The sequence below is a fragment of the Bombina bombina genome, chromosome 2 (assembly GCF_027579735.1).
Source record: "Bombina bombina isolate aBomBom1 chromosome 2, aBomBom1.pri, whole genome shotgun sequence".
Lineage (NCBI taxonomy): Eukaryota > Metazoa > Chordata > Amphibia > Anura > Bombinatoridae > Bombina > Bombina bombina.
Window position 1 is genome coordinate 771,832,469 of NC_069500.1, and position 26,284 is coordinate 771,858,752.

Below are 26,284 nucleotides of genomic sequence, written 5' to 3' on the forward strand. Positions count from 1 at the left end.
GAATGCCATTAATCAAAACTGAGGCGTGTGGACTCGCGTATAGGGATTTGATTGTGGATGCGAAAGGGCCCTTGATACCGAATTTATCTAAGGTGTTAAAAAGATGGTCCCAAAGGACCATGTCAAAGGCCTTCTCCGCGTCTATAAGTAGGGCGCAGGCATCTATGTCTGAGTTCCCTCCTTCGCCAGCCTGATTCCAGAAGTGTGTCAGTATAAATTGGAGCTTGCGAATGTTTAATACCGAGGATCTACCCTTCACAAATCCCGTCTGGTCTCGGTGTATCAGTGTGGGTAGGGTTATTGCGAGTCTATCCGCCAGGATCTTGGTTAGCAGTTTGTAGTCCTGGTTTAACAGGGATATTGGGCGGTAGGATTGGGTGAGTAATTTGTCTCTTCCTTCCTTGGGAATTACACAGATGTTAGCTTCTGTGAAGCGGGTAGAGATCTTTTCCACACCTTTCATGATTTTATTGTAGAGAGTGGTAAGTGTTACCTCCACCTCTTCCTTCACTAGTTTGTAAAACTCTCCTGGTAGTCCATCCGGACCAGGGGTTTTGTCAAGGGGCAGAGTATTTATGGTCTTTACTATTTCTGTCTCTGAGATGGGTGTGTTGAGGAGAGTTAGATGTTCTTCTGAGATGGTAGGATTATGTATGGTTCTTTAGTGTGCTTTATATTTTATCGTATACATTTTTTTTCTTTCTTTCTATTTTATGAGCATATTTGGAGGTAAGGGGAAATCACCATCTACTATACTGAGTTACCTGTTGGATAATATTCATGACCTCACATGCAACCCCTGCTAATGCACAAAGCTGGCTTATAGACTATAGGAATGAGCAGTTGTTTTACAGTTAATTGCTTAACATGATGCCTTTGTAAGTGGGATGCATAAGCCTTGTTGAATACCCATCCATTATATTATTTTAACCTCACATGTGCAAGGAATGGAAAACATTCCTGAGCGAATAATAATAAAAATAATAATAAAAAAATAAAAATAATAATTTTAATAATTTATTATTTCTTTGGGGGCCATCAGTTTGTGTTGAATAGCACCAAAGGCATGACCAGAGCTTATTTTAAACCCAATTTCTTTCATGATTCAGATAGAGCATGCAATTTTAAGCAGCATTCTAATTTTCTTTTATCTCTTGGTATCTTTATTTGAAAAGCAGGAATAGCAGGCCCATTTTTGGTTCAGCACCCTGGGAAGTGCATGTTGATGGGTGGCTACAATTACCCACCAATCCGCAAACGCTACTCAGGTGCTGAACCAAGAATGGGCCAGCTCCTAACATTACATTCCTGCTTTTCAAATAAGATACCAAGAGAGCGAAGAAAAATTGATAACATTGGAAAATGAGAACGTTGCTTAAAATTGCATGCTCTATCTAAATCATGATAGTTTCATACCCCTTTAATGTTTGCCACTTAGTTGTTTCTAAACCTGACACCTGTGTACGTGGTTTAAATTTTTAGTCTTTATGGGGATTTGGCATCTAGTTGTTAATGTTTTAACCAATTGCTTCCTATGACTTCAGGTTTGAATATTTTTACAACTGTGTCTTATTCCGGGTTGACTTACATCACATCTCAATGAAATTGTGAATCTCTGTCACTCAATTTTGGAGTAGTGATCCTGTTTCCTGAATTGTAAACTGAACTTGTACTCTGCAAAATAGCACCAAGACTCTAGTGGCTCCCTAGTCAGGGCTCTAATTTTGTCAGATTGTGTGTAGGCTATTGTATGTTGCCTTTTAAGTTGGTGTGTTTTTTTTTTTTTTGTGTGTGTGTGAATATTTTATTTGATTTTTAACACACTAAATGCCTCTCTCTCTGACAGAACAACGCCATGGCGGATGAAACTTGTCGGACACGGAGTCAGAAGAGGGCTCTAGAGAGAGAGGTGATCCCGAATGACTTTGATAGTAAAAAGATCAAACTGGAGAAAGGACTTTTGGATATAAAATCAGACACTGATCTTCTGATGAGGGCTGAACATGGAGTTAGCAAAGTTCCTGGTCTTTTGAAGGGTGGGGAAGTAAAAGCAACTATTAAAGTGGAGTTACAGACAGGAGATGAACCAATGGATATGAGCACCTCAAAAAGGTATTTTTGTTTTTTATGGATGCTGATAGATGTAACGTAAAGGGAACCCTTTCTTATGAATAATGAAACTTATTTGCAATGTATTTGATTATATCTTAATTATTTCTTCTATATGGTACGACAAGTCCACGGATGCATCCTTTACTTGTGGGATATTATCCTCCTGCTAACAGGAAGTGGCAAAGAGCACCACAGCAGAGCCATCTATATAGCTCCTCTCTTAGATCCACCCCCCAGTCATTCTCTTAGCCTACTCTAAGTACTAGGAAGGGTAAAGTGAAAGAGGTGATAAAATATTAGTTTTTAATTTCTTGAAGCAAGAGTTTTTTGTTTTTAAATGGTACCGGTGTGTACTATTTACTCTCAGGCAGCAGATGGATGAAGATCTTAGCATTTGTAACTAAGATCCAGTGCTGTTCCCACAGAGGCTGAGGGGTACATGAAACTTCAGTGTGAGGAACGTTTTCATGCTTTATAGCAGTGAGGTATGTTCAGTCATTTTTTTCTGGAGAGACTATTTCAGAAAGGCTGACAGTATCCCCATGAGGGTAAGGGTAAGCAGTAATCCTAAGCTATTGAAAGGCATTACTAAGCTTGCATAAGGGGCTAGTTAAAAAATGGTTGACACTGAGTTTTGAATGTTTGTGGGCAAACGTTTTTATGAACTGGGAGTGCTGTTAACGTTTTGTGGGCAAACTTTATTGAGGGTACACTTGGCTTATTTTTGGTTCTCACAACCCACACGGCTAGTTTAAAACTGCTCTGGTGCGGTTCTTTGAGGCTGTAGAGACATTGAGTGAGATGGGCGGGGCCTATTTCTTTCATGTAATTAGCAAGAGTCCATGAGCTATTGACGTATGGGATATACATTCCTACCAGGAGGGGCAAAGTTTCCCAAACCTCAAAATGCCTACAAATACACCCCTCACCACACCCACAATTCAGTTTTACAAACTTTGCCTCCCGTGGAGGTGGTGAAGTAAGTTTGTGCTAGATTCTACGTTGATATGCGCTTCGCAGCAGGCTGGAGCCCGGTTTTCCTCTCAGTGTGCAGTGAATGTCAGAGGGATGTGAAGAGAGTATTGCCTATTTGAATTCAATGGTCTCCTTCTACGGGATCTATTTCATAAGTTCTCTGTTATCGGTCGTAGAGATTCATCTCTTACCTCCCTTTTCAGATAGACGATATACTCTTATATACCATTACCTCTACTGATTCTCGTTTCAGTACTGGTTTGGCTATCTACTATATGTAGATGAGTGTCCTGGGGTAAGTAAGTCTCTTATTTTTTGTGACACTCTAAGCTATGGTTGGGCACTTTTATATAAAGTTCTAAATATATGTCTTTAAACTTAGATTTGCCTTGATTCAGGATGATCAATATTCCTTATTTCAGACAAGTCAGTTTCATTATTTGGGTTAATGCATATGAATATTCAATTTTTTCTTAACTTAAAAATTGTTTTCAAATTGACTTTTTTTCCCTGTGGGCTGTTAGGCTCGCAGGGGGCTGAAAATGCTTCAATTTATTGCGTCATTCTTGGCGCAGACTTTTTTTGTAATTTCCGGCGTTATACTTGACGCCGGAAGTTGTTCGTGATTGCGTCATTTTTTTTGACGTTTTGCGCCAAAAATGTTGGCGTTACCGGATGTGGCGTCATTCTTGGCGCCAAAAAATTTAAGGCGCCAATAATGTGGCCGTCTTTTTTGCCGCTAAAAAATGTGGGCGTCATTTTTGTCTCCACCTTTTTTTCACATTATTTTAGTCTCACTTTCTCCAACATAGGTGTGTCCGGTCCACGGCGTCATCCTTACTTGTGGGATATTCTCTTCCCCAACAGGAAATGGCAAAGAGCCCAGCAAAGCTGGTCACATGATCCCTCCTAGGCTCCGCCTACCCCAGTCATTCTCTTTGCCGTTGTACAGGCAACATCTCCACGGAGATGGCTTAGAGTTTTTTTAGTGTTTAACTGTAGTTTTTATTATTCAATCAAGAGTTTGTTATTTTGAAATAGTGCTGGTATGTACTATTTACTCAGAAACAGAAAAGAGATGAAGATTTCTGTTTGTATGAGGAAAATGATTTTAGCACCGTAACTAAAATCCATGGCTGTTCCACACAGGACTGTTGAGAGCAATTAACTTCAGTTGGGGGAACAGTGTGCAGTCTCTTACTGCTTGAGGTATGACACATTCTAACAAGACGATGTAATGCTGGAAGCTGTCATTTTCCCTATGGGATCCGGTAAGCCATGTTTATTAAGATAGTAAATAAGGGCTTCACAAGGGCTTATTAAGACTGTAGACTTTTTCTGGGCTAAATCGATTCATTATTAACACATATTTAGCCTCGAGGAATCATTTATTCTGGGTATTTTGATATGATTATATCGGCAGGCACTGTTTTTGACACCTTATTCTTTAGGGGCTTTCCCTAATCATAGTCAGAGCCTCATTTTCGCGCCGGTATGGCGCACTTGTTTTTGAGGACAGCATGGCATGCAGCTGCATGTGTGTGGAGCTCTGTTACATAGAAAAGTCTTTCTGAAGGCATCATTTGGTATCGTATTCCCCTTTGGGCTTGGTTGGGTCTCAGCAAAGCAGATTCCAGGGACTGTAAAGGGGTTAAATATAAAAACGGCTCCGGTTCCGTTATTTTAAGGGTTAAAGCTTCCAAATTTGGTGTGCAATACTTTTAAGGCTTTAAGACACTGTGGTGAAATTTTGGTGAATTTTGAACAATTCCTTCATACTTTTTCGCAATTGCAGTAATAAAGTGTGTTTAGTTTAAAATTTAAAGTGACAGTAACGGTTTTATTTTAAAACGTTTTTTGTGCTTTGTTATCAAGTTTATGCCTGTTTAACATGTCTGAACTACCAGATAGATTGTGTTCTGACTGTGGGGAAACCAAGGTTCCTTCTCATTTAACTATATGTATTTTATGTCATTAAAAAATTTAGTAAAAATGATGCCCAAGATGATTCCTCAAGTGAGGGGAGTAAGCATGGTACTGCATCATCCCCTCCTTCGTCTACACCAGTCTTGCCCATACAGGAGGCCCCTAGTACATCTAGTGCGCCAATACTCCTTACTATGCAACATTTAACGGCTGTAATGGATAATTCTATCAAAAACATTTTAGCCAATATGCCCACTTATCAGCGAAAGCGCGACTGCTCTGTTTTAGAAAATTCTGTAGAGCATGAGAACGCTGATGATATGGTTCCTGAAGGGCCCCTACACCAGTCTGAGGGGGCCAGGGAGGTTTTGTCTGAGGGAGAAATTTCAGATTCAGGAAACATTTCTCAACAAGCTGAACCTGATGTGATTACTTTTAAATTTAAGTTGGAACATCTCCGCGCTCTGCTTAAGGAGGTGTTATCCAATTTGGATGATTGTGATTATCTGGTCATTCCAGAACCACTATGTAAAATGGAAAAGTTCTTAGAGGCCCCGGGGCCCCCCGAAGCTTTTCCTATATCCAAGCGGGTGGCGTACATTGTTAGTAAAGAATGGGACAGGCCCGGTATACCTTTAGTACCTCCCCCCATATTTATAAAATTGTTTTCCTATAGTCGACCCCAGAAAGGACTGATGGCAGACAGTCCCCAAGGTCGAGGGGGCGGTTTCTACTCTACACAAGCGCGCCACTATACCCATAGAAGATAGTTGTGCTTTCCAAGATCCTATGGATAAAAAATTAGAAGGTCTGCTAAAGATGTTTGTTCAGCAAGGTTCCCTTCTACAACCAATTGCATGCATTGTCCCTGTCACTGCAGCCGCGTGTTTCTAGTTTGATGAGCTAGGAAAGGCGATTATTAGTAATTCTTCTTCTTATGAGGAGATTATGGACAGAATTCGTGCTCTTAAATTGGCTAATTCTTTCACCCTAGACGCCACCTTGCAATTGGCTAGGTTAGCGGCGAAAAAATTCTGGGTTTGCTATTGTGGCGCAGAGCGCTTTGGTTAAAATCTTGGGCAGCGGATGCGTCTTCCAAGAACAAATTGCTTGACATTCCTTTCAAGGGGAAAAACACTCTTTGGCCCTGACTTGAAAGAGATTATCTCTGATATCACTGGGGGCAAGGGCCACGCCCTTCCTCAGGATAGGTCTTTTCAAGACCAAAAATAAACCTAAGTTTCGTCCCTTTCGCAGAAACGGATCAGCCCCAAGGGCTACGTCCTCTAAGCAGGAAGGTAATACTTCTCAAGCCAATCCAGCCTGGAGACTTATGCAAGGCTGGAACAAAGGAAAGCAGGCCAGGAAACCTGCCACTGCTACCAAGACAGCATGAAATGCGGGCCCCCGATCCGGGACCGGATCTGGTGGGGGGCAGACTCTCTCTCTTCGCTCAGGCTGGGGCAAGAGATGTTCTGGATCCTTGGGCGCTAGAAATAGTCTCCCAAGGTTATTCTCTGGAGTTCAAGGGGCTTCCTCCAAGGGGGAGGTTCCACAGGTCTCAGTTGTCTTCAGACCACATAAGAAGACAGGCATTCTTACATTGGGTAGAAGACCTGCTAAAAATGGGAGTGATTCATCCTGTTCCATTAGGAGAACAAGGGATGGGGTTCTACTCCAATCTGTTCATAGTTCCCAAAAAAGAGGGAACGTTCTGACCAATCTTAGATCTCAAGATCTTGAACAAGTTTCTCAAGGTTCCATCGTTCAAGATGGAAACCATTCGAACACTTCTTCCTTCCATCCAGGAAGGTCAATTCATGACCAAGGTGGATTTCAAGGATGCGTATCTACATATTCCTATCCACAAGGAACATCATCGGTTCCTAAGGTTTGCATTCCTGGACAAGCATTTCCAGTTCGTGGCGTTTTCTTTCGGATTAGCCACTGCTCCTAGGATTTTCTCATAGGTACTAGGGTCCCTTCTGGCGGTGCTAAGACCAAGGGGCATTGCTGTAGTACCTTACTTGGACGACATTCTGATTCGAGCGTCGTCCCTTCCTCAAGTAAAGGCTCACACGGACATTGTCCTGGCCTTTCTCAGATCTCACGGATGGAAAGTGAACGTGGAAAAGAGTTCTCTATCTCCGTCAACGAGGGTTCCCTTCTTGGGAACTATAATAGACTCCTTAGAAATGAGGATTTTTCTGACAGAAGCCAGAAAAACAAAACTTCTAGACTCTTGTCGGATACTTCATTCCGTTCCTCTTCCTTCCATAGCGCAGTGCATGGAAGTGATAGGTTTGACGGTAGCGGCAATGGACATAGTTCCTTTTGTGCGCATTCATCTAAGACCATTACAACTGTTCATGCTCAGTCAGTGGAATGGGGACTATTCAGACTTGTCTCCGAAGATACAAGTAAATCAGAGGACCAGAGACTCATTCCGTTGGTGGCTGTCCCTGGACAACCTGTCACAAGGGATGACCTTCCGCAGACCAGAGTGGGTCATTGTCACGACCGACGCCAGTCTGATGGGCTGGGGCGCGGTCTGGGGATCCCTGAAAGCTCAGGGTCTTTGGTCTCGGGTAGAATCTCTTCTACCGATAAATATTCTGGAACTGAGAGCGATATTCAATGCTCTCAAAGCTTGGCCTCAGCTAGCGAGGGCCAAGTTCATACATCAACCATCAGGGGGGAACAAGGAGTTCCCTAGCGATGGAAGAAGTGACCAAAATCATTCGATGGGCGGAGTCTCACTCCTGCCACCTGTCTGCTATCCACATCCCAGGAGTGGAAAATTGGGAAGTGGATTTTCTGAGTCGTCAGACATTGCATCCGGGGGAGTGGGAACTCCATCCGGAAATCTTTGCCCAAGTCACTCAACCGTGGGGCATTCCAGACATGGATCTGATGGCCTCTCGTCAGAACTTCAGAGTTCCTTACTACGGGTACAGATCCAGGGATCCCAAGGCGGCTCTAGTGGATGCACTAGTAGCACCTTGGACCTTCAAACTAGCTTATGTGTTCCCGCCGTTTCCTCTCATCCCCAGGCTGGTAGCCAGGATCAATCAGGAGAGGGCGTCTGTGATTTTGATAGCTCCTGCGTGGCCACGCAGGACTTGGTATGCAGATCTGGTGAATATGTCATCGGCTCCACCATGGAAGCTACCTTTGAGACGAGACCTTCTTGTTCTAGGTCCGTTCGACCCACTCCAGCTGACTGCTTGGAGATTGAACGCTTGATCTTATCAAAGCGAGGGTTCTCAGATTCTGTTATTAATACTCTTGTTCAGGCCTGAAAGCCTGTAACCAGAAAAATTACCACATAATTTGGTATATCTGTTGGTGTGAATCTGCAGGATTCCCTTGGGACAAGGTTAAGATTCCTAAGAGTCTATCCTTCCTTCGAGAAGGATTGGAAAAAGGATTATCTGCAAGTTCCTTGATGGGACAGATTTCTGCCTTGTCTGTGTTACTTCACAAAAAGCTGGCAGCTGTGCCAGATGTTCTAGCCTTTGTTCAGGCTCTGGTTAGAATCAAGCCTGTTTACAAAATTTTGACTCCTCCTTGGAGTCTCAACCTAGTTCTTTCAGTTCTTCAGGGGGTTCCGTTTGAACCCTTACATTCCGTTGATATTAAGTTATTATCTTGGAAAGTTTTGTTTTTGGTTGCAATTTCTTCTGCTAGAAGAGTTTCAGAATTATCTGCTCTGCAGTGTTCTTCTCCTTATCTGGTGTTCCATGCAGATAAGGTGGTTTTGCGTACTAAACCTGGTTTTCTTCCAAAAGTTGTTTCTAACAAAAACATTAACCAGGAGATAGTTGTGCCTTCTTTGTGTCCTAATCCAGTTTCAAAGAAGGAACGTTTGTTGCACAACTTGGATGTAGTTCGTGCTCTCAAATTTTACTTAGCAGCTACTAAGGATTTCAGACAAACTTTGTCTTTGTTTGTTGTTTATTCTGGTAAACGGAGAGGTCAAAAAGCAACTTCTACCTCTCTCTCCTTCTGGATTAAAAGCATTATCCGATTGGCTTATGAGACTGCCGGACGGCAGCCTCCTGAAAGAATCACAGCTCACTCCACTAGGGCTGTGGCTTCCACATGGGCCTTCAAGAACGAGGCTTCTGTTGATCAGATATGTAAGGCAGCGACTTGGTCTTCACTGCACACTTTTTCTAAATTTTACAAATTTGATACTTTTGCTTCTTCTGAGGCTATTTTTGGGAGAAAGGTTTTGCAAGCCGTGGTGCCTTCCATTTAGGTGACCTGATTTGCTCCCTCCCTTCATCCGTGTCCTAAAGCTTTGGTATTGGTTCCCACAAGTAAGGATGACGCCGTGGACCGGACACACCTATGTTGGAGAAAACAGAATTTATGTTTACCTGATAAATTACTTTCTCCAACGGTGTGTCCGGTCCACGGCCCGCCCTGGTTTTTTTAATCAGGTCTGATAATTTATTTTCTTTAACTACAGTCACCACGGTAACATATGATTTCTCCTATGCAAATATTCCTCCTTAACGTCGGTCGAATGACTGGGGTAGGCGGAGCCTAGGAGGGATCATGTGACCAGCTTTGCTGGGCTCTTTGCCATTTCCTGTTGGGGAAGAGAATATCCCACAAGTAAGGATGACGCCGTGGACCGGACACACCGTTGGAGAAAGTAATTTATCAGGTAAACATAAATTCTGTTTTTTCATTGCTTCTGGTTGCTAGAGGCTTATTCATTGGCATTCTTTCCCATTCCTGAAACTGTCATTTAAGAAATTTGATAATTTTGCTTTATATGTTGTTTTTTCTATTACATATTGCAAGATGTCTCAGATTGACCCTGGATCAGAATCTACTTCTGGAAAGATGCTGCTTCTACCAAAGTTAAGTGCATTTGTTGGAAACTTGTGGTAACTGTTCCTCCGGCTGTAGTTTGTGATGAATGTCATGATAATCTTGCTAATGCAGATAGTATTTCCATTAGTAATATACCATTACCTGTTGCTGTTCCCTCAACATCTAATACTCAGGATGTTCCTGTTAATATAACAGAATTTGTTTCTAAATCTATTAGGAAGGCTATGTCTGTTATTCCTCCTTCCAGTAAACGTAAAAGGTCTTTTAAAACTTCACATTTTTCAGATGAAATTTTAAATGACCGTCATCATTCTGATTTGTCTGTTTCTGATGAGGATTTTTCTGGTTCAGAGGATTCTGTCTCAGATATTGACACTGATAAATCTTCATATTTATTTAAGATGGAATTTATTCGCTCTTTACTTAAAGAAGTTTTAATCGCTTTAGAGATGGAGGAATCTAGTCCTCTTGATACTAAATCTACTAAGCGTTTAAATTCGGTTTTTAAACCTCCTATGGTTATTCCAGAAGTTTTTCCTGTCCCTGATGCTATTTCTGAAGTAATTTCTAGGGAATGGAATAATATGGGTTCTTAATTTACTCCTTCTCAAAGGTTTAAGAAATTGTATCCTGTGCCATCTGACAGATTAGAGTTTTGGGACAAAATACCTAAATTTGATGGGGCTATCTCTACTCTTACTAAACGTACTACTATTCCTACGGCAGATAGTACTTCCTTTAAGGATCCTTTAGATAGGAAGATTGAATCCTTTCTAAGGAAAGCTTGTTTATGTTCAGGTAATCTTCTTAGGCCTGCTATTTCTTTGGCTGATGTTGCTGCCGCTTCCACTTTTTGGTTGGAGGCTTTAGCACAACAAGTATCAGACCATAATACTCATAGTTTTGTTAAACTTCTTCAACATGCTAATAACTTTATTTGTGATGCCATCTTTGATATCATTAGAGTTGATGTCAGGTATATGTCTTTAGCTATTTTAGCTAGAAGAGCTTTATGGCTTAAAACTTGGAATGCAGATATGTCTTCTAAGTCAACTTTGCTTTCTCTTTCTTTCCAAGGTAATAAATTATTTGGTTCCCAGTTGGATTCTATTATTTCAACTGTTACTGGGGGGAAAGGAACTTTTTTGCCTCAGGACAAAAAATCTAAAGGTAAATACAGGGCTGCTAATCGTTTTCGTTCCTTTCGTCAGAATAAGGAACAGAAGCCTGACCCTTCCCCTAAAGGAACGGTTTCTGTCCGGAAACCTTCTCCAATCTGGAATAAAACCAAGCCTTTTAGAAAGTCAAAACCAGCTCCCAAGTCCACATGAAGATGCGGCCCTCATTCCAACACAGCTGGTAGGGGGCAGGTTACGATTTTTCAAAGACATTTGGATCAATTCGATTCACAGTCTTTGGATTCAGAACATTGTTTCACAAGGGTACAGAATAGGTTTCAAGGTAAGGCCGCCTGCGAGGAGATTTTTCTCTCTTGCATTTTATTAAACCCAGTGAAGGCTCAGGCATTTCTAAAATGTGTTTCAGATCTAGAGTTGGCTGGAGTAATTGTTCCAGTTCTGGAACAGGGTCTGGGGCTTTTACTCAAATCTATTCATTGTACCAAAGGAGAATTCCTTCAGACCAGTTCTGGATCTAAAGATATTGTATCGTTATGTAAGAATACCAACATTCAAAATGGTAACTATAAGGACTATTCTGCCTTTTGTTCAGCAAGGGCAATATATGTCCACAATAGATTTACAGGATGCATATCTTCATATTCCGATTCATCCAGATCACTTTCAGTTTCTGAGATTCTCTTTTCTAGACAAGCATTACTAGTTTGTGGCCCTTCCGTTTTGGCCTAGCAACAGCTCCAAGGATCTTTTCAAAGGTTCTCAGTGCCCTTCTCTCTGTAATCAGAGAACAGGGTATTGCGGTATTTCCTTATTTGGACGATAGTCTTTACATTCTGCAGAATCTCACACGAATCAACTTGTGGTGTTTCTTCAAAAACATGGTTGGAGGATCAATTTACCAAAGAGTTCGTTGATTCCTCAGACAAAGGTAACCTTTTTGGGTTTTCAAATAGATTCAGTGTCCATGACCTTGTCTCTAACAGAAAAGAGACGTCTGAAATTGGTTTCAGCCTGTCAAAACCTTTAGTCTCAATCATTCCCTTCGGTAGCTTTGTGCATGGAAATTCTAGGTCTCATGACTGCTGCATCGGACGCGATCCCTTTTGCTCGTTTTCACATGCGACCTCTTCAGCTTTGTATGCTGAACCAGTGGTGCAGGGATTATACAAAGATATCACAATTAATTTCCTTAAATCCCAATGTACGACACTCTCTGACGTGGTGGATAGATCACCATCGTTTAGTCCAAGGGGCTTCTTTTGTTCGTCCAACCTGGACTGTGATCTCAACAGATGCGAGTCTGTCAGGTTGGGGAGCTGTATGGGGATCTCTGACAGCGCAGGGGGTTTGGGAATCTCAGGAGGCGAGATTACCAATCAACATTTTGGAACTCCGTGCGATTTTCAGAGCTCTTCAGTTTTGGCCTCTTCTGAAGAGAGAATCGTTTATTTGTTTTCAGACAGACAATGTCACAACCGTGGCATATGTCAATCATCAAGGTGGGACTCACAGTCCTCAAGCTATGAAAGAAGTATCTCGGATACTTGTATGGGCGGAATCCAGCTCCTGTCCAATCTCTGCGGTTCACATCCCAGGTGTAGACAATTGGGAAGCGGATTATCTCAGTCGCCAGACGTTACATCCGGGCGAATGGTCCCTTAACCCAGAGGTATTTCTTCAGATTGTTCAAATCTGGGGACTTCCAGAAATAGATCTGATGGCCTCTCATCTAAACAAGAAACTTCCCAGGTATCTGTCCAGATCCAGGGACCCTCAGGCGGAGGCAGTGGATGCATTATCACTTCCTTGGAATTATCATCCTGCCTATATCTTTCCGCCTCTAGTTCTTCTTCCAAAGGTGATTTCCAAAATTCTAATGAAACGTTCGTTTGTGCTGCTGGTGGCTCCAGCATGGCCTCACAGGTTTTGGTATGCGGATCTCTTTTGGACGGCCAGTTGCCAACCTTGGACTCTTCCATTAAGACCAGACCTATGTCAAGGCCCTTTTTTCCATCAGGATCTCAAATCATTAAATTTGAAGGTATGGAAATTGAACGCTTGATTCTTAATCATAGAGGTTTCTCTGACTCAGTAATTAATACTATGTTACAGGCTCGTAAATCTGTGTCTAGGAAGATTTATTATCGAGTCTGGAAGACTTACATTTCTTGGTGTTCTTCTCATAAATTCTCCTGGCATTCTTTCAGAATTCCTAGAATTTTACAGTTTCTTCAGGATGGTTTGGATAAAGGTTTGTCTGCAAGTTCTTTGAAAGGACAAATCTCTGCTCTTTCTGTTCTTTTTCACAGAAAGATTGCTAATCTTCCTGATATTCATTGTTTTGTACAGGCTTTGGTTCGTATCAAACCTGTCATTAAGTCAATCTCTCCTCTTTGGAGTCTTAATTTGGTTCTGAGGGCTTTACAAGCTCCTCCGTTTGAACCTATGCATTCTCTGGACATTAAATTACTTTCTTGGAAAGTTCTGTTCCTTTTGGCCATCTCTTCTGCTAGAAGAGTTTCGGAGTTATCTGCTCTTTCTTGTGAATCTCCTTTTCTTATTTTTCATCAGGATAAGGCAGTGTTGCGGACTTCATTTAAATTTTTACCTAAGGTTGTGAATTCTAACATTAGTAGAGAAATTGTGGTTCCTTCATTGTGTCCTAATCCTAAGAATTCAAAGGAGAGATCTTTACATTCTTTGGATGTAGTGAGAGCTTTGAAATATTATGTTGAAGCTACTAAAGATTTTAGAAAGACTTCTAGTCTATTTGTTATCTTTTCTGGGTCCAGAAAAGGTCAGAAGGCCTCCGCCATTTCTTTGGCGTCTTGGTTAAAGTCTTTGATTCATCATGCTTATGTAGAGTCGGGTAAATCCCCGCCTCAAAGAATTACGGCTCATTCTACTAGGTCAGTTTCTACTTCCTGGGCATTTAGGAATGAAGCTTCTGTTGATCAGATTTGCAAAGCAGCAACTTGGTCTTCTTTTCATACTTTTACTAAATTCTACCATTTTGATGTGTTTTCTTCTTCTGAAGCGGTTTTGGTAGAAAAGTACTTCAGGCAGCTGTTTCAGTTTGATTCTTCTGCTTATAATTTCAGTTTTTTTTCATTATTGAGATTAAAACTTTTGTTTTGGGTTGTGGATTATTATTATTTTTCAGCGGAATTGGCTGTCTTTATTTTATCCCTCCCTCTCTAGTGACTTGCGTGGAAGTTCCACATCTTGGGTATTTATTATCCCATACGTCACTAGCTCATGGACTCTTGCTAATTACATGAAAGAAAACATAATTTATGTAAGAACTTACCTGATAAATTCATTTCTTTCATATTAGCAAGAGTCCATGAGGCCCACCCTTTTTTTGTGGTGGTTATGATTTTTTTTGTATAAAGCACAATTATTCCAATTCCTTATTTTGATGCTTTCGCTCCTTTCTTATCACCCACTTCTTGGCTATTCGTTAAACTGAATTGTGGGTGTGGTGAGGGGTGTATTTGTAGACATTTTGAGGTTTGGGAAACTTTGCCCCTCCTGGTAGGAATGTATATCCCATACGTCACTAGCTCATGGACTCTTGCTAATATGAAAGAAATGAATTTATCAGGTAAGTTCTTACATAAATTATGTTTTTCGCGCCTCAGATGCACAGATTTCTCTCAGCAAGCTCCAACTCCTGAGGGCCCTTGTAGATGTTTTGGGCCAAATCGAAGCTTTAACCCCATATTTACCATCCCTGAGGGCAGGTAGGGCCACAGCAGGGCTGTGGCAAGGTGCTGGTGGTGTTTTTTTCCGGATTTAGGACTTATTTCAATCTGGTTTGCACATTAAAGGGTTAAATGTTAAATTTCCTTGTGGGGCAAACTCAACTACACATATTGAGTCTGCTATAAAAAATGGAAAATTTGGTGCATTTTAAAGCAGTTTTGCAGAACGTGTATGCTTTTTTTTTCTCTTAAAGGCGCAGTACCTTTTTTTTAAGATTATTTTTTTCATTAAATAAAGTGTTTTCATGCTTGTTTGTAGTCATTACTAGCCTGTTCAAGATGTCTGACATTGAGGAAAGTCATTGTTCAATATGTTTAGAAGCCATTGTGTAACCCCCACTTAGAATGTGTCCCTCATGCACTGAAAGGTCAATAAATTGCAAAGAACATATTTTTGCTACTAAAAACATAATTTATGTAAGAACTTACCTGATAAATTCATTTCTTTCATATTAGCAAGAGTCCATGAGCTAGTGACGTATGGGATATACATTCCTACCAGGAGGGGCAAAGTTTCCCAAACCTCAAAATGCCTATAAATACACCCCTCACCACACCCACAAATCAGTTTAACGCATAGCCAAGAAGTGGGGTGATAAGACAAAAGTGCGAAGCATAAATATAAGGAATTGGAATAATTGTGCTTTATACAAAAAAATCATAACCACCACAAAAAAAGGGTGGGCCTCATGGACTCTTGCTAATATGAAAGAAATGAATTTATCAGGTAAGTTCTTACATAAATTATGTTTTCTTTCATGTAATTAGCAAGAGTCCATGAGCTAGTGACGTATGGGATAATTACTACCCAAGATGTGGATCTTCCACGCAAGAGTCACTAGAGAGGGAGGGATAAAATAAAGACAGCCAATTCCGCTGAAAAAAATCCACACCCAAAAATAAAGTTTAAATCTTATAAAGAAAAAAACTGAAAATATAAGCAGAAGATTCAAACTGAAACAGCTGCCTGAAGTACTTTTTCTACCAAAGACAGCTTCAGAAGAAGAAAACACATCAAAATGGTAGAATTTAGTAAAAGTATGCAAAGAAGACCAAGTTGCTGCTTTGCAAATCTGATCAACCGAAGCTTCATTCCTAAACGCCCAGGAAGTAGAAACTGACCTAGTAGAATGAGCTGTAATCCTTTGAGGCGGAGTTCTACCCGACTCGACATAAGCATGATGAATTAAAGATTTCAACCAAGATGCCAAAGAAATGGCAGAGGCCGTCTGACCTTTCCTAGAACCGGAAAAGATAACAAATAGACTAGAAGTCTTTCGGAAATTCTTAGTAGCTTCAACATAATATTTCAAAGCTCTAACTACATCCAAAGAATGCAATGATTTCTCCTTAGAATTCTTAGGATTAGGACATAATGAAGGAACCACAATTTCTCTACTAATGTTGTTGGAATTCACAACCTTAGGTAAAAATTTAAAAGAAGTTCGCAACACCGCCTTATCCTGGTGAAAAATCAGAAAAGGAGACTCACAAGAAAGAGCAGATAATTCAGAAACTCTTCTGGCAGAAGAGATGGCCAAAAGGAACAAAACTTTCTAAGAAAGTAATTTAATGTCCAATGAATGCATAGGTTCAAACGGAGGAGCTTGAAGAGCCCCCAGAACCAAATTCAAACTCCAAGGAGGAGAAATTGACTTAATGACAGGTTTTATACGAACCAAAGCTTGTACAAAACAATGAATATCAGGAAGATTAGCAATCTTTCTGTGAAAAAGAACAGAAAGAGAAGATTTGTCCTTTCAAGGAACTTGCAGACAAACCTTTATCCAAACCATCCTGAAGAAACTGTAATATTCTCGGAATTCTAAAAGAATGCCAGGAAAAATGATGAGAAAGACACCAAGAAATATAAGTCTACCAGACTCTCTAATATATCTCCCTAGATACAGATTTACGAGCCTGTAACATAGTATTAATCACAGAGTCAGAGAAACCTCTTTGACTAAGAATCAAGCGTTCAATTTCCATACCTTTAAATTTAAGGATTTGAGATCCTGATGGAAAAAAGGACCTTGCGACAGAAGGTCTGGCCTTAACGGAAGAGTCCACGGTTGGCAAGAGGCCATCCGGACAAGATCCGCATACCAAAACCTTCCTTCAGAATCTTGGAGATTACTCTTGGAAGAAGAACTAGAGGCGGAAAGATATAGGCAGGATGATACTTCCAAGGAAGTGACAATGCATCCACTGCTTCCGCTTGAGGATCCCTGGATCTGGACAGATACCTGGGAAGTTTCTTGTTTAGATGAGAGGCCATCAGATCTATTTCTGGAAGTCCCCACCTTTGAACAATCTGAAGAAATACCTCTGGGTGAAGAGACCATTCGCCCGGATGTAACGTTTGGCGACTGAGATAATCCGCTTCCCAATTGTCTATACCTGGGATATGAACCGCAGAAACTAGACAGGAGCTGGATTCCGCCCATACCAGAATTCGAGATACTTCTTTCATAGCCAGAGGACTGTGAGTCCCTTCTTGATGATTGATGTATGCCACAGTTGTGACATTGTCTGTCTGAAAACAAATGAACGACTCTCTCTTTAGAAGAGGCCATGACTGAAGAGCTCTGAAAATTGCACGGAGTTCTAAAATATTGATCGGTAATCTCACCTCCTGAGATTCCCAAACCCCTTGTGCTGTTAGAGACCCCCACACAGCTCCCCAACCTGTAAGGCTTGCTTCTGTTGAAATTACAGTCCAGGTCGGAAGAACAAAAGAAGCCCCTTGAACTAAACGATGGTGATCTGTCCACCACGTCAGAGAGTGTCGTACAATCGGTTTTAAAGATAATAATTGAGATATCTTTGTGTAATCCCTGCACCACTGGTTCAGCATACAGAGCTGAAGAGGTCGCATGTGAAAACGAGCAAAGGGGATCGCGTCCGATGCAGCAGTCATAAGACCTAGAATTTCCATGCATAAGGCTACCGAAGGGAATGATTGTGACTGAAGGTTTCGACAAGCTGATATCAATTTTAGACGTCTCTTGTCTGTCAAAGATAGTCATGGACACTGAATCTATCTGGAAACCTACAAAGGTTACCTGTGTCTGAGGAATCAATGAACTTTTTGGTAAATTGATCCTCCAACCATGATGTTGAAGAAACAACACAAGTCGATTCGTATGAGATTCTGCTAAATGTGAAGACTGAGCAAGTACCAAGATATCATCCAAATAAGGAAATACCACAATACCCTGTTCTCTGATTACAGACAGAAGGGCACCGAGAACCTTTGTAAAAATTCTTGGAGCTGTAGCTAGGCCAAACGGCAGAGCCACAAACTGGTAATGCTTGTCTAGGAAAGAGAATCTCAGAAACTGATAGTGATCTGGATGAATCGGAATATGCAGATATGCATCCTGTAAATCTATTGTAGACATATAATGCCCTTGCTGAACAAAAGGCAGGATAGTCCTTATAGTTACCATTTTGAATGTTGGTATCCTTACATAACGATTCAATATTTTTAGATCCAGAACTGGTCTGAAGGAATTCTCCTTCTTTGGTACAATGAAGAGATTTGAATAAAACCCCAGTCCCTGTTCCAGAACCGGAACTGGCATAATTACTCCAGCCAACTCTAGATCTGAAACACATTTCAGAAATGCTTGAGCCTTAGCTGGGTTTACTGGGACACGGGAAAGAGAAAATCTCTTTGCAGGAGGCCTTATCTTGAAGCCAATTCTGTACCCTTCTGAAACAATGTTCTGAATCCAAAGATTGAGAACGGAATTGATCCAAATTTCTTTGAAAAAACGTAATCTGCCCCCTACCAGCTGAGCTGGAATGAGGGCCGCACCTTCATGTGGACTTGGGAGCTGGCTTTGATTTTCTAAAAGGCTTGGATTTATTCCAGACTGGAGATGGTTTCCAAACTGATACCGCTCCTGAGGATGAAGGATCAGGTTTTTGTTCCTTGTTGTGACGAAAGGAACGAAAATGATTATTAGACCTAAATTTACCTTAGGAACTTTTTTACCACAGGATAAAAAATCTATTCCCTCCAGTAACAGTTGAGATAATAGAATCCAACTGAGAACCAAACAATTTATTACCCTGGAAAGAAAGGGAAAGCAGAGTAGACTTAGAAGACATATCAGCATTCCAAGTTTTAAGCCATAAAGCTCTTCTAGCTAAAATAGCTAGAGACATATACCTGACATCAACTCTAATGATATCAAAGATGGCATCACAAATAAAATTATTAGCATGTTGAAGAAGAAGAAGAATAATGCTATGAGTATTATGATCTGTTACTTGTTGCGCTAAAGCTTCTAACCAAAAAGTTGAAGCTGCAGCAACATCCGCTAAAGATATAGCAGGTCTAAGAAGATTACCTGAACACAAGTAAGCTTTTCTTAGAAAGGATTCAATTTTCCTATCTAAAGGATCATTAAAGGAAATACCATCTGCCGTAGGAATAGTAGTACGCTTTCTCTTTGCAGGAGATTTAAAAACCTTATCTAAACGTTTAGATTTAGTATCAAGAAGACCAGAATCCTCAATTTCTAATGCAATTAGGACTTCTTTAAGTAAAGAACTAATAAATTCCATTTTAAATAAATATGTAGATTTATCATCATCAACCTCTGAGACAGAATCCTCTGAACCAGAAGAACCATTATCAGAATCAGAATGATGTTCATTTAAAAATTCATCTGAAAAATGAGAAGTTTTAAAAGACTTTTTACGTTTACTAGAAGGAGGAATAACAGACATAGCCTTCTTAATGGATTTAGAAACAAAATCTCTTATGTTAACAGGAACACTCTGAGTATTAGATGTTGACGGAACAGCAAAAGGTAATGTAACAGTACTAAAGGAAATATTATCTGCATTAACAAGTTTGTCATGACAAACAGTACAAACAACAGCTGGAGGAACAGATACCATAAGTTTACAGCAGATACACTTAGCTTTGGTAGCTCCAGCACCAGGCAGCGATTTTCCAGAAGTATCTTCTGCCTAAGTTTCAACGTGGGAAATCTTGCAATATGTAATAGAAAAAACAACATATAAAGCAAAATTGATCAAATTCCTTAAATGACAGTTTCAGGAATGGGAAAAAATGCCAGTGAACAAGCTTCTAGCAACCAGAAGCAATAAAAATGGAGACTTAAATAATGTGGAGACAATAGTGACGCCCATATTTTTTTAGCGCCAATAATGACGCCCACATTATTTGGCACCTAAATGCTTTTGGCGCCAAAAATGACGCCACATCCGGAACGCCGACACTTTTGGCGCAAAAGAACGTCAAAAAATGACGCAACTTCCGACGACACTTATGACGCCGGAAACAGAAAAAATATTTTTTGCGCCAAAATAGTCTGCGCCAAGAATGACGCAATAAAATGAAGCATTTTCAGCCCCCGCGAGCCTAACAGCCCACAGGGAAAAAAAATAATCAAATTTTAAGGTAAGAAAAAAATTGATTTATTCATATGCATTATCCCAAATAATGAAACTGACTGTCTGAAATAAGGAATGTTGAACATCCTGAGTCAATGCAAATAAATGTTTGAATACATATATTTAGAACTTTATAAAAAAGTGCCCAACCATAGCTTAGAGTGTCACAGAAAATAAGACTTACTTACCCCAGGACACTCATCTACATGTTGTAGAAAGCCAAACCAGTACTGAAACGAAAATCAGCAGAGGTAATGGTATATATATGAGTATATCGTCGATCTGAAAAGGGAGGTAAGAGATGAATCTCTACGACCGATAACAGAGAACCTATGAAATAGACCCCGTAGAAGGAGATCACTGCATTCAAAATAGGCAATACTCTCCTCACATCCCTCTGACATTCACTGCACGCTGAGAGGAAAACCGGGCTCCAACCTGCTGCGGAGCGCATATCAACGTAGAATCTAGCACAAACTTACTTCACCACCTCCATAGGAGGCAAAGTTTGTAAAACTGATTTGTGGGTGTGGTGAGGGGTGTATTTATAGGCATTTTGAGGTTTGGGAAACTTTGCCCCTCCTGGTAGGAATGTATATCCCATACGTCACTAGCTCATGGACTCTTGCTAATTACATGAAAAAGTATGTTGTAGGATGATTCTCAGTCAGAAGGGAATCCGGTTATGCCATTTAATTCTCCCCAAGTGTCACAACCATTAATGCCCGCACATGTGACGCCAAGTACTTCTAGTGCGTCTAATTCTTTCACCCTGCAAAATATGGCCGCAGTTATGAATACTACCCTAACTGAGTTTTTATCTAAGCTGCCTGGGTTGCAGGCGAAGCGCAGTAGGTCCTCTGTGAGAACAAATGCTGAGCCCTCTGACGCTTTATTAGCCATATCCGATGTATCCTCACAATGTTCTGAGTTGGGGGTGAGGGATTTGTTGTCTGAAGGAGAGATTTCTGATACAGGAAATATGTTCCCTCAGACAGATTCAGATATGACGGCTTTTAAATTTGAACTAGAACACATCCGCTTATTGCTCAGGGAGGTTTTAGCGACTCTGGATGATTGTGACCCTATTGTAGTTACAGAGAAATTGTGTAAAACGGACAGATTTCTAGAGGTTCCTGCCTACACTGATGTTTTTCCTATCCCTAAGAGGATTTCGGACATTTTTACTAAGCAGTGGGATAGACAAGGTATTCAGTTTGCTCCCCCTCCTACTTTTAAGAAAATGTTTCCCATATCAGACACCATGCGGGACTGGTGGTAGACAGTCCCTAAGGTGGAGGGAGCAATATCTACCCTGGCTAAGCGTACAACTATACCTATTGAGGACAGTTGTGCTTTCAAAGATCCTATGGAAAAAAAATGATAGGGTCTCCCGAAGAAAATATTTGTTCATCAGGGTTTTCTTCTCCAACCTATAGTGTGCATTATTCCTGTAACTACTGCAGCTGCTTTTTGGTTCGAGGCTCTGGAGGAGGCTCTTCAGGTTGAGACCCCATTAGATGATATTCTGGATAGAATTTGGGCTCTCAAGCTAGCTTATTCTTTCATTACAGATGCCGCTTTTCAACTGGCTAAATTAGCGGCAAAGAATTCAGGTTTTGCAATTTTAGCGCGTTATGGCTTAAGTCCTGGTCTGCTGATGTGTCATCAAAATCTAAGCTTTTAGCCATCCCTTTCTAGGGTAAGACCTTATTCGGGCCTGAACTGAAAGAGATCATTTCAGACATCACTGGAGGGAAAGGCCATGCCCTTCCTCAGGATGAGATAAATAAGATGAGGACCAAAAAAAAATAATTTTCGTTCCTTTCGAAACTTCAAAGGTGGTCCCTCTACCTCTTCCCCTGCTGCAAAGGAAGAGGGGAATTTTGCTCAATCCAAGTCAGTCTGGAGACCTAACCAGACTTGGAACAAGGGTAAACATGCCAAGAAGCCCGCTGCTGCCACCAAGACAGCATGAAGGGGTAGCCCCCGATCCGGGTCCGGATCTAGTAGGGGGTAGACTTTCTCTCTTTGCTCAGGCTTGGGCAAGAGATGTTCAGGACTCCTGGGCTTTAGAAATCGTAACCCACGGGTATCTTCTAGATTTCAAAGATTCTCCTCCAAGGGGGAGATTCCATCTTTCTCAATTGTCTTTAAACCAGACAAAAAGAGAGGCGTTCTTATGCTGTGTAGAAGACCTATATACCATGGGAGTTATCTGCCCAGTTCCGTGAACAGGGGCAGGGGTTCTACTCCAATCTGTTTGTGGTTCCCAAAAAAGAGGGAACTTTAAGACCAATTTTTAGATCTCAAGATCCTAAACCAATTCCTCAGAGTCCCATCCTTGAAGATGGAGACCATTCGGACTATTTTGCCAATGATCTAGGAGGGTCAATATATGACCACCGTGGACTTAAAGGATGCGTATCTACACATCCCTACCCACAAAGACCATCACCAGTTCCTCAGGGTCGCCTTTCTGGACAAGCATTACCAGTTTGTGGCTCTTCCCTTCGGGTTGGCCACAGCTCCCAGAATTTTCACAAAGGTGCTAGGGTCCCTTCTGGCGGTTCTAAGGCCGCGGGGTATAGCAGTGGCGCCTTATCTGGACGATATCTTAATTCAGGTGTCAACTTACCAACTAGCCAAATCTCACACTGACATCGTGTTGGCTTTTCTAAGATCTCATGAGTGGAAGGTGAACGTAAAAAAGTTCACTTATCCCTCTCACAAGAGTTCCATTCCTGGGAACTCTGATAGATTCGGTGGACATAAAAAAAATTCTGACGGAGGTCAGGAAATCAAAGATTTTAACCACTTCCATTTCTCGGCCGTCAGTGGCTCAGTGTATGGAGATAATCGGACTAATGGTAGCGGCAACGGACGTAGTTCCGTTTGCTCGCTTGCATCTCAGACCACTGCAACTATGCATGCTCGAACAGTGGAATGGGGATTATGCAAATTTATCTCCTCAGATAAATCTGGATCAATAAACCAGAGACTCTCTTCTTTGGTGGTTGTCACAGGATCATCTGTCCCAGGGAATGTTTCCACAGGCCAGCGTGGGTCATAGTGACGACGGACGCCAGCCTATTGTGCTGGGGTGCAGTCTAGAATTCCCTGAAAGCACAGGGTTTGTGGACCCAGGAGGAGGCTCTCCTCCCGATAAATATTCTAGAACTGAAAACGATATTCAATGCGTTTCAGGCGTGGCCTCAGCTGGCTTCGGCCAGATTCATAAGATTCCAGTCGGACAATATCACGACTGTAGCATATATCAATCATCAGGGGTGGAACAAAGAGTTCTCTAGCGATGATAGAGGTTACCAAAATAATTTGATGGGCAGAGACTCACTCTTGCCATCTATCGGCAATCTATATCCCAGGAGTGGAGAACTGGGAAGCAGATTTCTTCTGTTAAGTGTGATCAGTCCACGGGTCATCATTACTTCTGGGATATTACTCCTCCCCAACAGGAAGTGCAAGAGGATTCACCCAGCAGAGCTGCATATAGCTCCTCCCCTCTACGTCACTCCCAGTCATTCTCTTGCACCCAACGACTAGATAGGATGTGTGAGAGGACTATGGTGATTATACTTAGTTTTATATCTTCAATCAAAAGTTTGTTATTTTAAAATAGCACCGGAGTGTGTTATTATCTCTCTGGCAGAGTTTGAAGAAGAATCTACCAGAGTTTTTGTTATGATTTTAGCCGGAGTAGTTAAGATCATATTGCTGTTTCTCGGCCATCTGAGGAGAGGTAAACTTCAGATCAGGGGACAGCGGGCAGATGAATCTGCATAGAGGTATGTAGCAGTTTTTATTTTCTGACAATGGAATTGATGAGAAAATCCTGCCATACCGATATAATGTCATGTATGTATACTTTACACTTCAGTATTCTGGGGAATGGTACTTCACTAGAATTACACTGTAAGAAATACATAAAGCTGTTTAATAACTAGAGATTATGTTTAACGTTTTTGCTGGAATGTAAAATAGTTTTCATTTACTGAGGTACTGAGTGAATAAATGTTTGGGCACTATTTTTCCACTTGGCAGTTGCTTAATCTGTTTTCTGACAGTTTCTGTTCTCCCTCACTACTACGCATCAAATATTTCAGTCAGCAACTCATTGTATTCCCTGCATGATCCGGTTCATCTCTACAGAGCTCAGGGGTCTTCAAAACTTATTTTGAGGGAGGTAATTTCTCTCAGCAGAGCTGTGAGAATTATAGTTTGACTGAGATAAAAAACGTTTATTCTGTAATTTGTTTCCTGCTTTCAGAATTTGTTATCTTTGCTAATGGGATTAAACCTTTGCTAAAGTTGTGTTATTTACAAGGATTGAGGCTATAACTGTTTCAATTTATTAATTTTCAACTGTCATAGATCTTCTGTGCTTCTTAAAGGCACAGTACGTTTTAATATTATTCTAATTGAATTGTATTTCCAAGTTACAAGTTTATTTGCTAGTGTGTTAAACATGTCTGATTCAGAGGATGATACCTGTGTCATTTGTTGCAATGCCAAAGTGGAGCCCAATAGAAATTTATGTACTAACTGTATTGATGCTACTTTAAATAAAAGTCAATCTGTACAAATTGAACAAATTTCACCAAACAACGAGGGGAGAGTTATGCCGACTAACTCGCCTCACGTGTCAGTACCTACATCTCCCGCTCAGAGGGAGGTGCGTGATATTGTAGCGCCGAGTACATCTGGGCGGCCATTACAAATCACATTACAGGATATGGCTACTGTTATGACTGAGGTTTTGGCTAAATTACCAGAGCTAAGAGGTAAGCGTGATCACTCTGGGGTGAGAACAGAGTGCGCTGATAATATTAGGGCCATGTCAGACACTGCGTCACAGGTGGCAGAACATGAGGACGGAGAGCTTCATTCTGTGGGTGACGGTTCTGATCCAAACAGACTGGATTCAGATATTTCAAATTTTAAATTTAAACTGGAAAACCTCCGTGTATTACTAGGGGAGGTGTTAGCGGCTCTGAATGATTGTAACACAGTTGCAATACCAGAGAAAATGTGTAGGTTGGATAAATATTTTGCGGTACCGACGAATACTGAGGTTTTTCCTATACCTAAGAGACTTACTGAAATTGTTACTAAGGAGTGGGATAGACCCGGTGTGCCGTTCTCACCCCCTCCGATATTTAGAAAAATGTTTCCAATAGACGCCACCACAAGGGACTTATGGCAAACGGTCCCTAAGGTGGAAGGAGCAGTTTCTACCTTAGCTAAGCGTACCACTATCCCGGTGGAGGATAGCTGTGCTTTTTCAGATCCAATGGATAAAAAATTAGAGGGTTACCTTAAGAAAATGTTTGTTCAACAAGGTTTTATATTGCAACCCCTTGCATGCATTGCGCCGATCACGGCTGCAGCGGCATTCTGGATTGAGTCTCTGGAAGAGAACATTGGTTCAGCTACTCTGGACGACATTACGGACAGGCTTAGAGTCCTTAAACTAGCTAATTCATTCATTTCGGAGGCCGTAGTACATCTTACTAAACTTACGGCGAAGAATTCAGGATTCGCCATTCAGGCACGCAGGGCGCTGTGGCTAAAATCCTGGTCAGCTGATGTTACTTCTAAGTCTAAATTGCTTAATATACCTTTCAAAGGGCAGACCTTATTCGGGCCCGGGTTGAAAGAGATTATCGCTGACATTACAGGAGGTAAAGGCCATGCCCTGCCTCAGGAGAAAGCCAAGACTAGACAGTCTAATTTTCGTTCCTTTCGTAATTTCAAAGCAGGAGCAGCATCAACTTCCTTTGCACCAAAACAGGAAGGAGCTGTTGCTCGCTACAGACAAGGCTGGAAACCTAACCAGTCCTGGAACAAGGGCAAGCAGACTAGGAAACCTGCTGCTGCCCCTAAAACAGCATGAATTGAGGGCCCCCGATCCGGGATCGGATCTAGTGGGGGGCAGACTTTCTCTCTTCGCCCAGGCTTGGGCAAGAGATGTTCAGGATCCCTGGGCGCTAGAGATAATCTCAGGGATACCTTCTGGACTTCAAATACTCTCCTCCAAGAGAGAGATTTCATCTGTCA

The 26,284-nt window shown here is 41.3% G+C and overlaps 1 protein-coding gene across 3 annotated transcripts in view; it reads left to right on the plus strand.

The window, feature by feature from the left end:
* Positions 1-26,284, plus strand: part of GATAD2A (GATA zinc finger domain containing 2A) — a 477,099-nt gene that overhangs the window by 158,367 nt on the left and 292,448 nt on the right. For all 3 annotated transcript variants that reach the window (XM_053702923.1, XM_053702922.1, XM_053702921.1), the window contains exon 2: positions 1,847-2,112. In XM_053702923.1, the coding sequence (XP_053558898.1) occupies positions 1,856-2,112 (257 nt within the window). In that variant the 5' untranslated portion in view covers positions 1,847-1,855. The remainder of the gene's footprint in view (positions 1-1,846; positions 2,113-26,284) is intronic.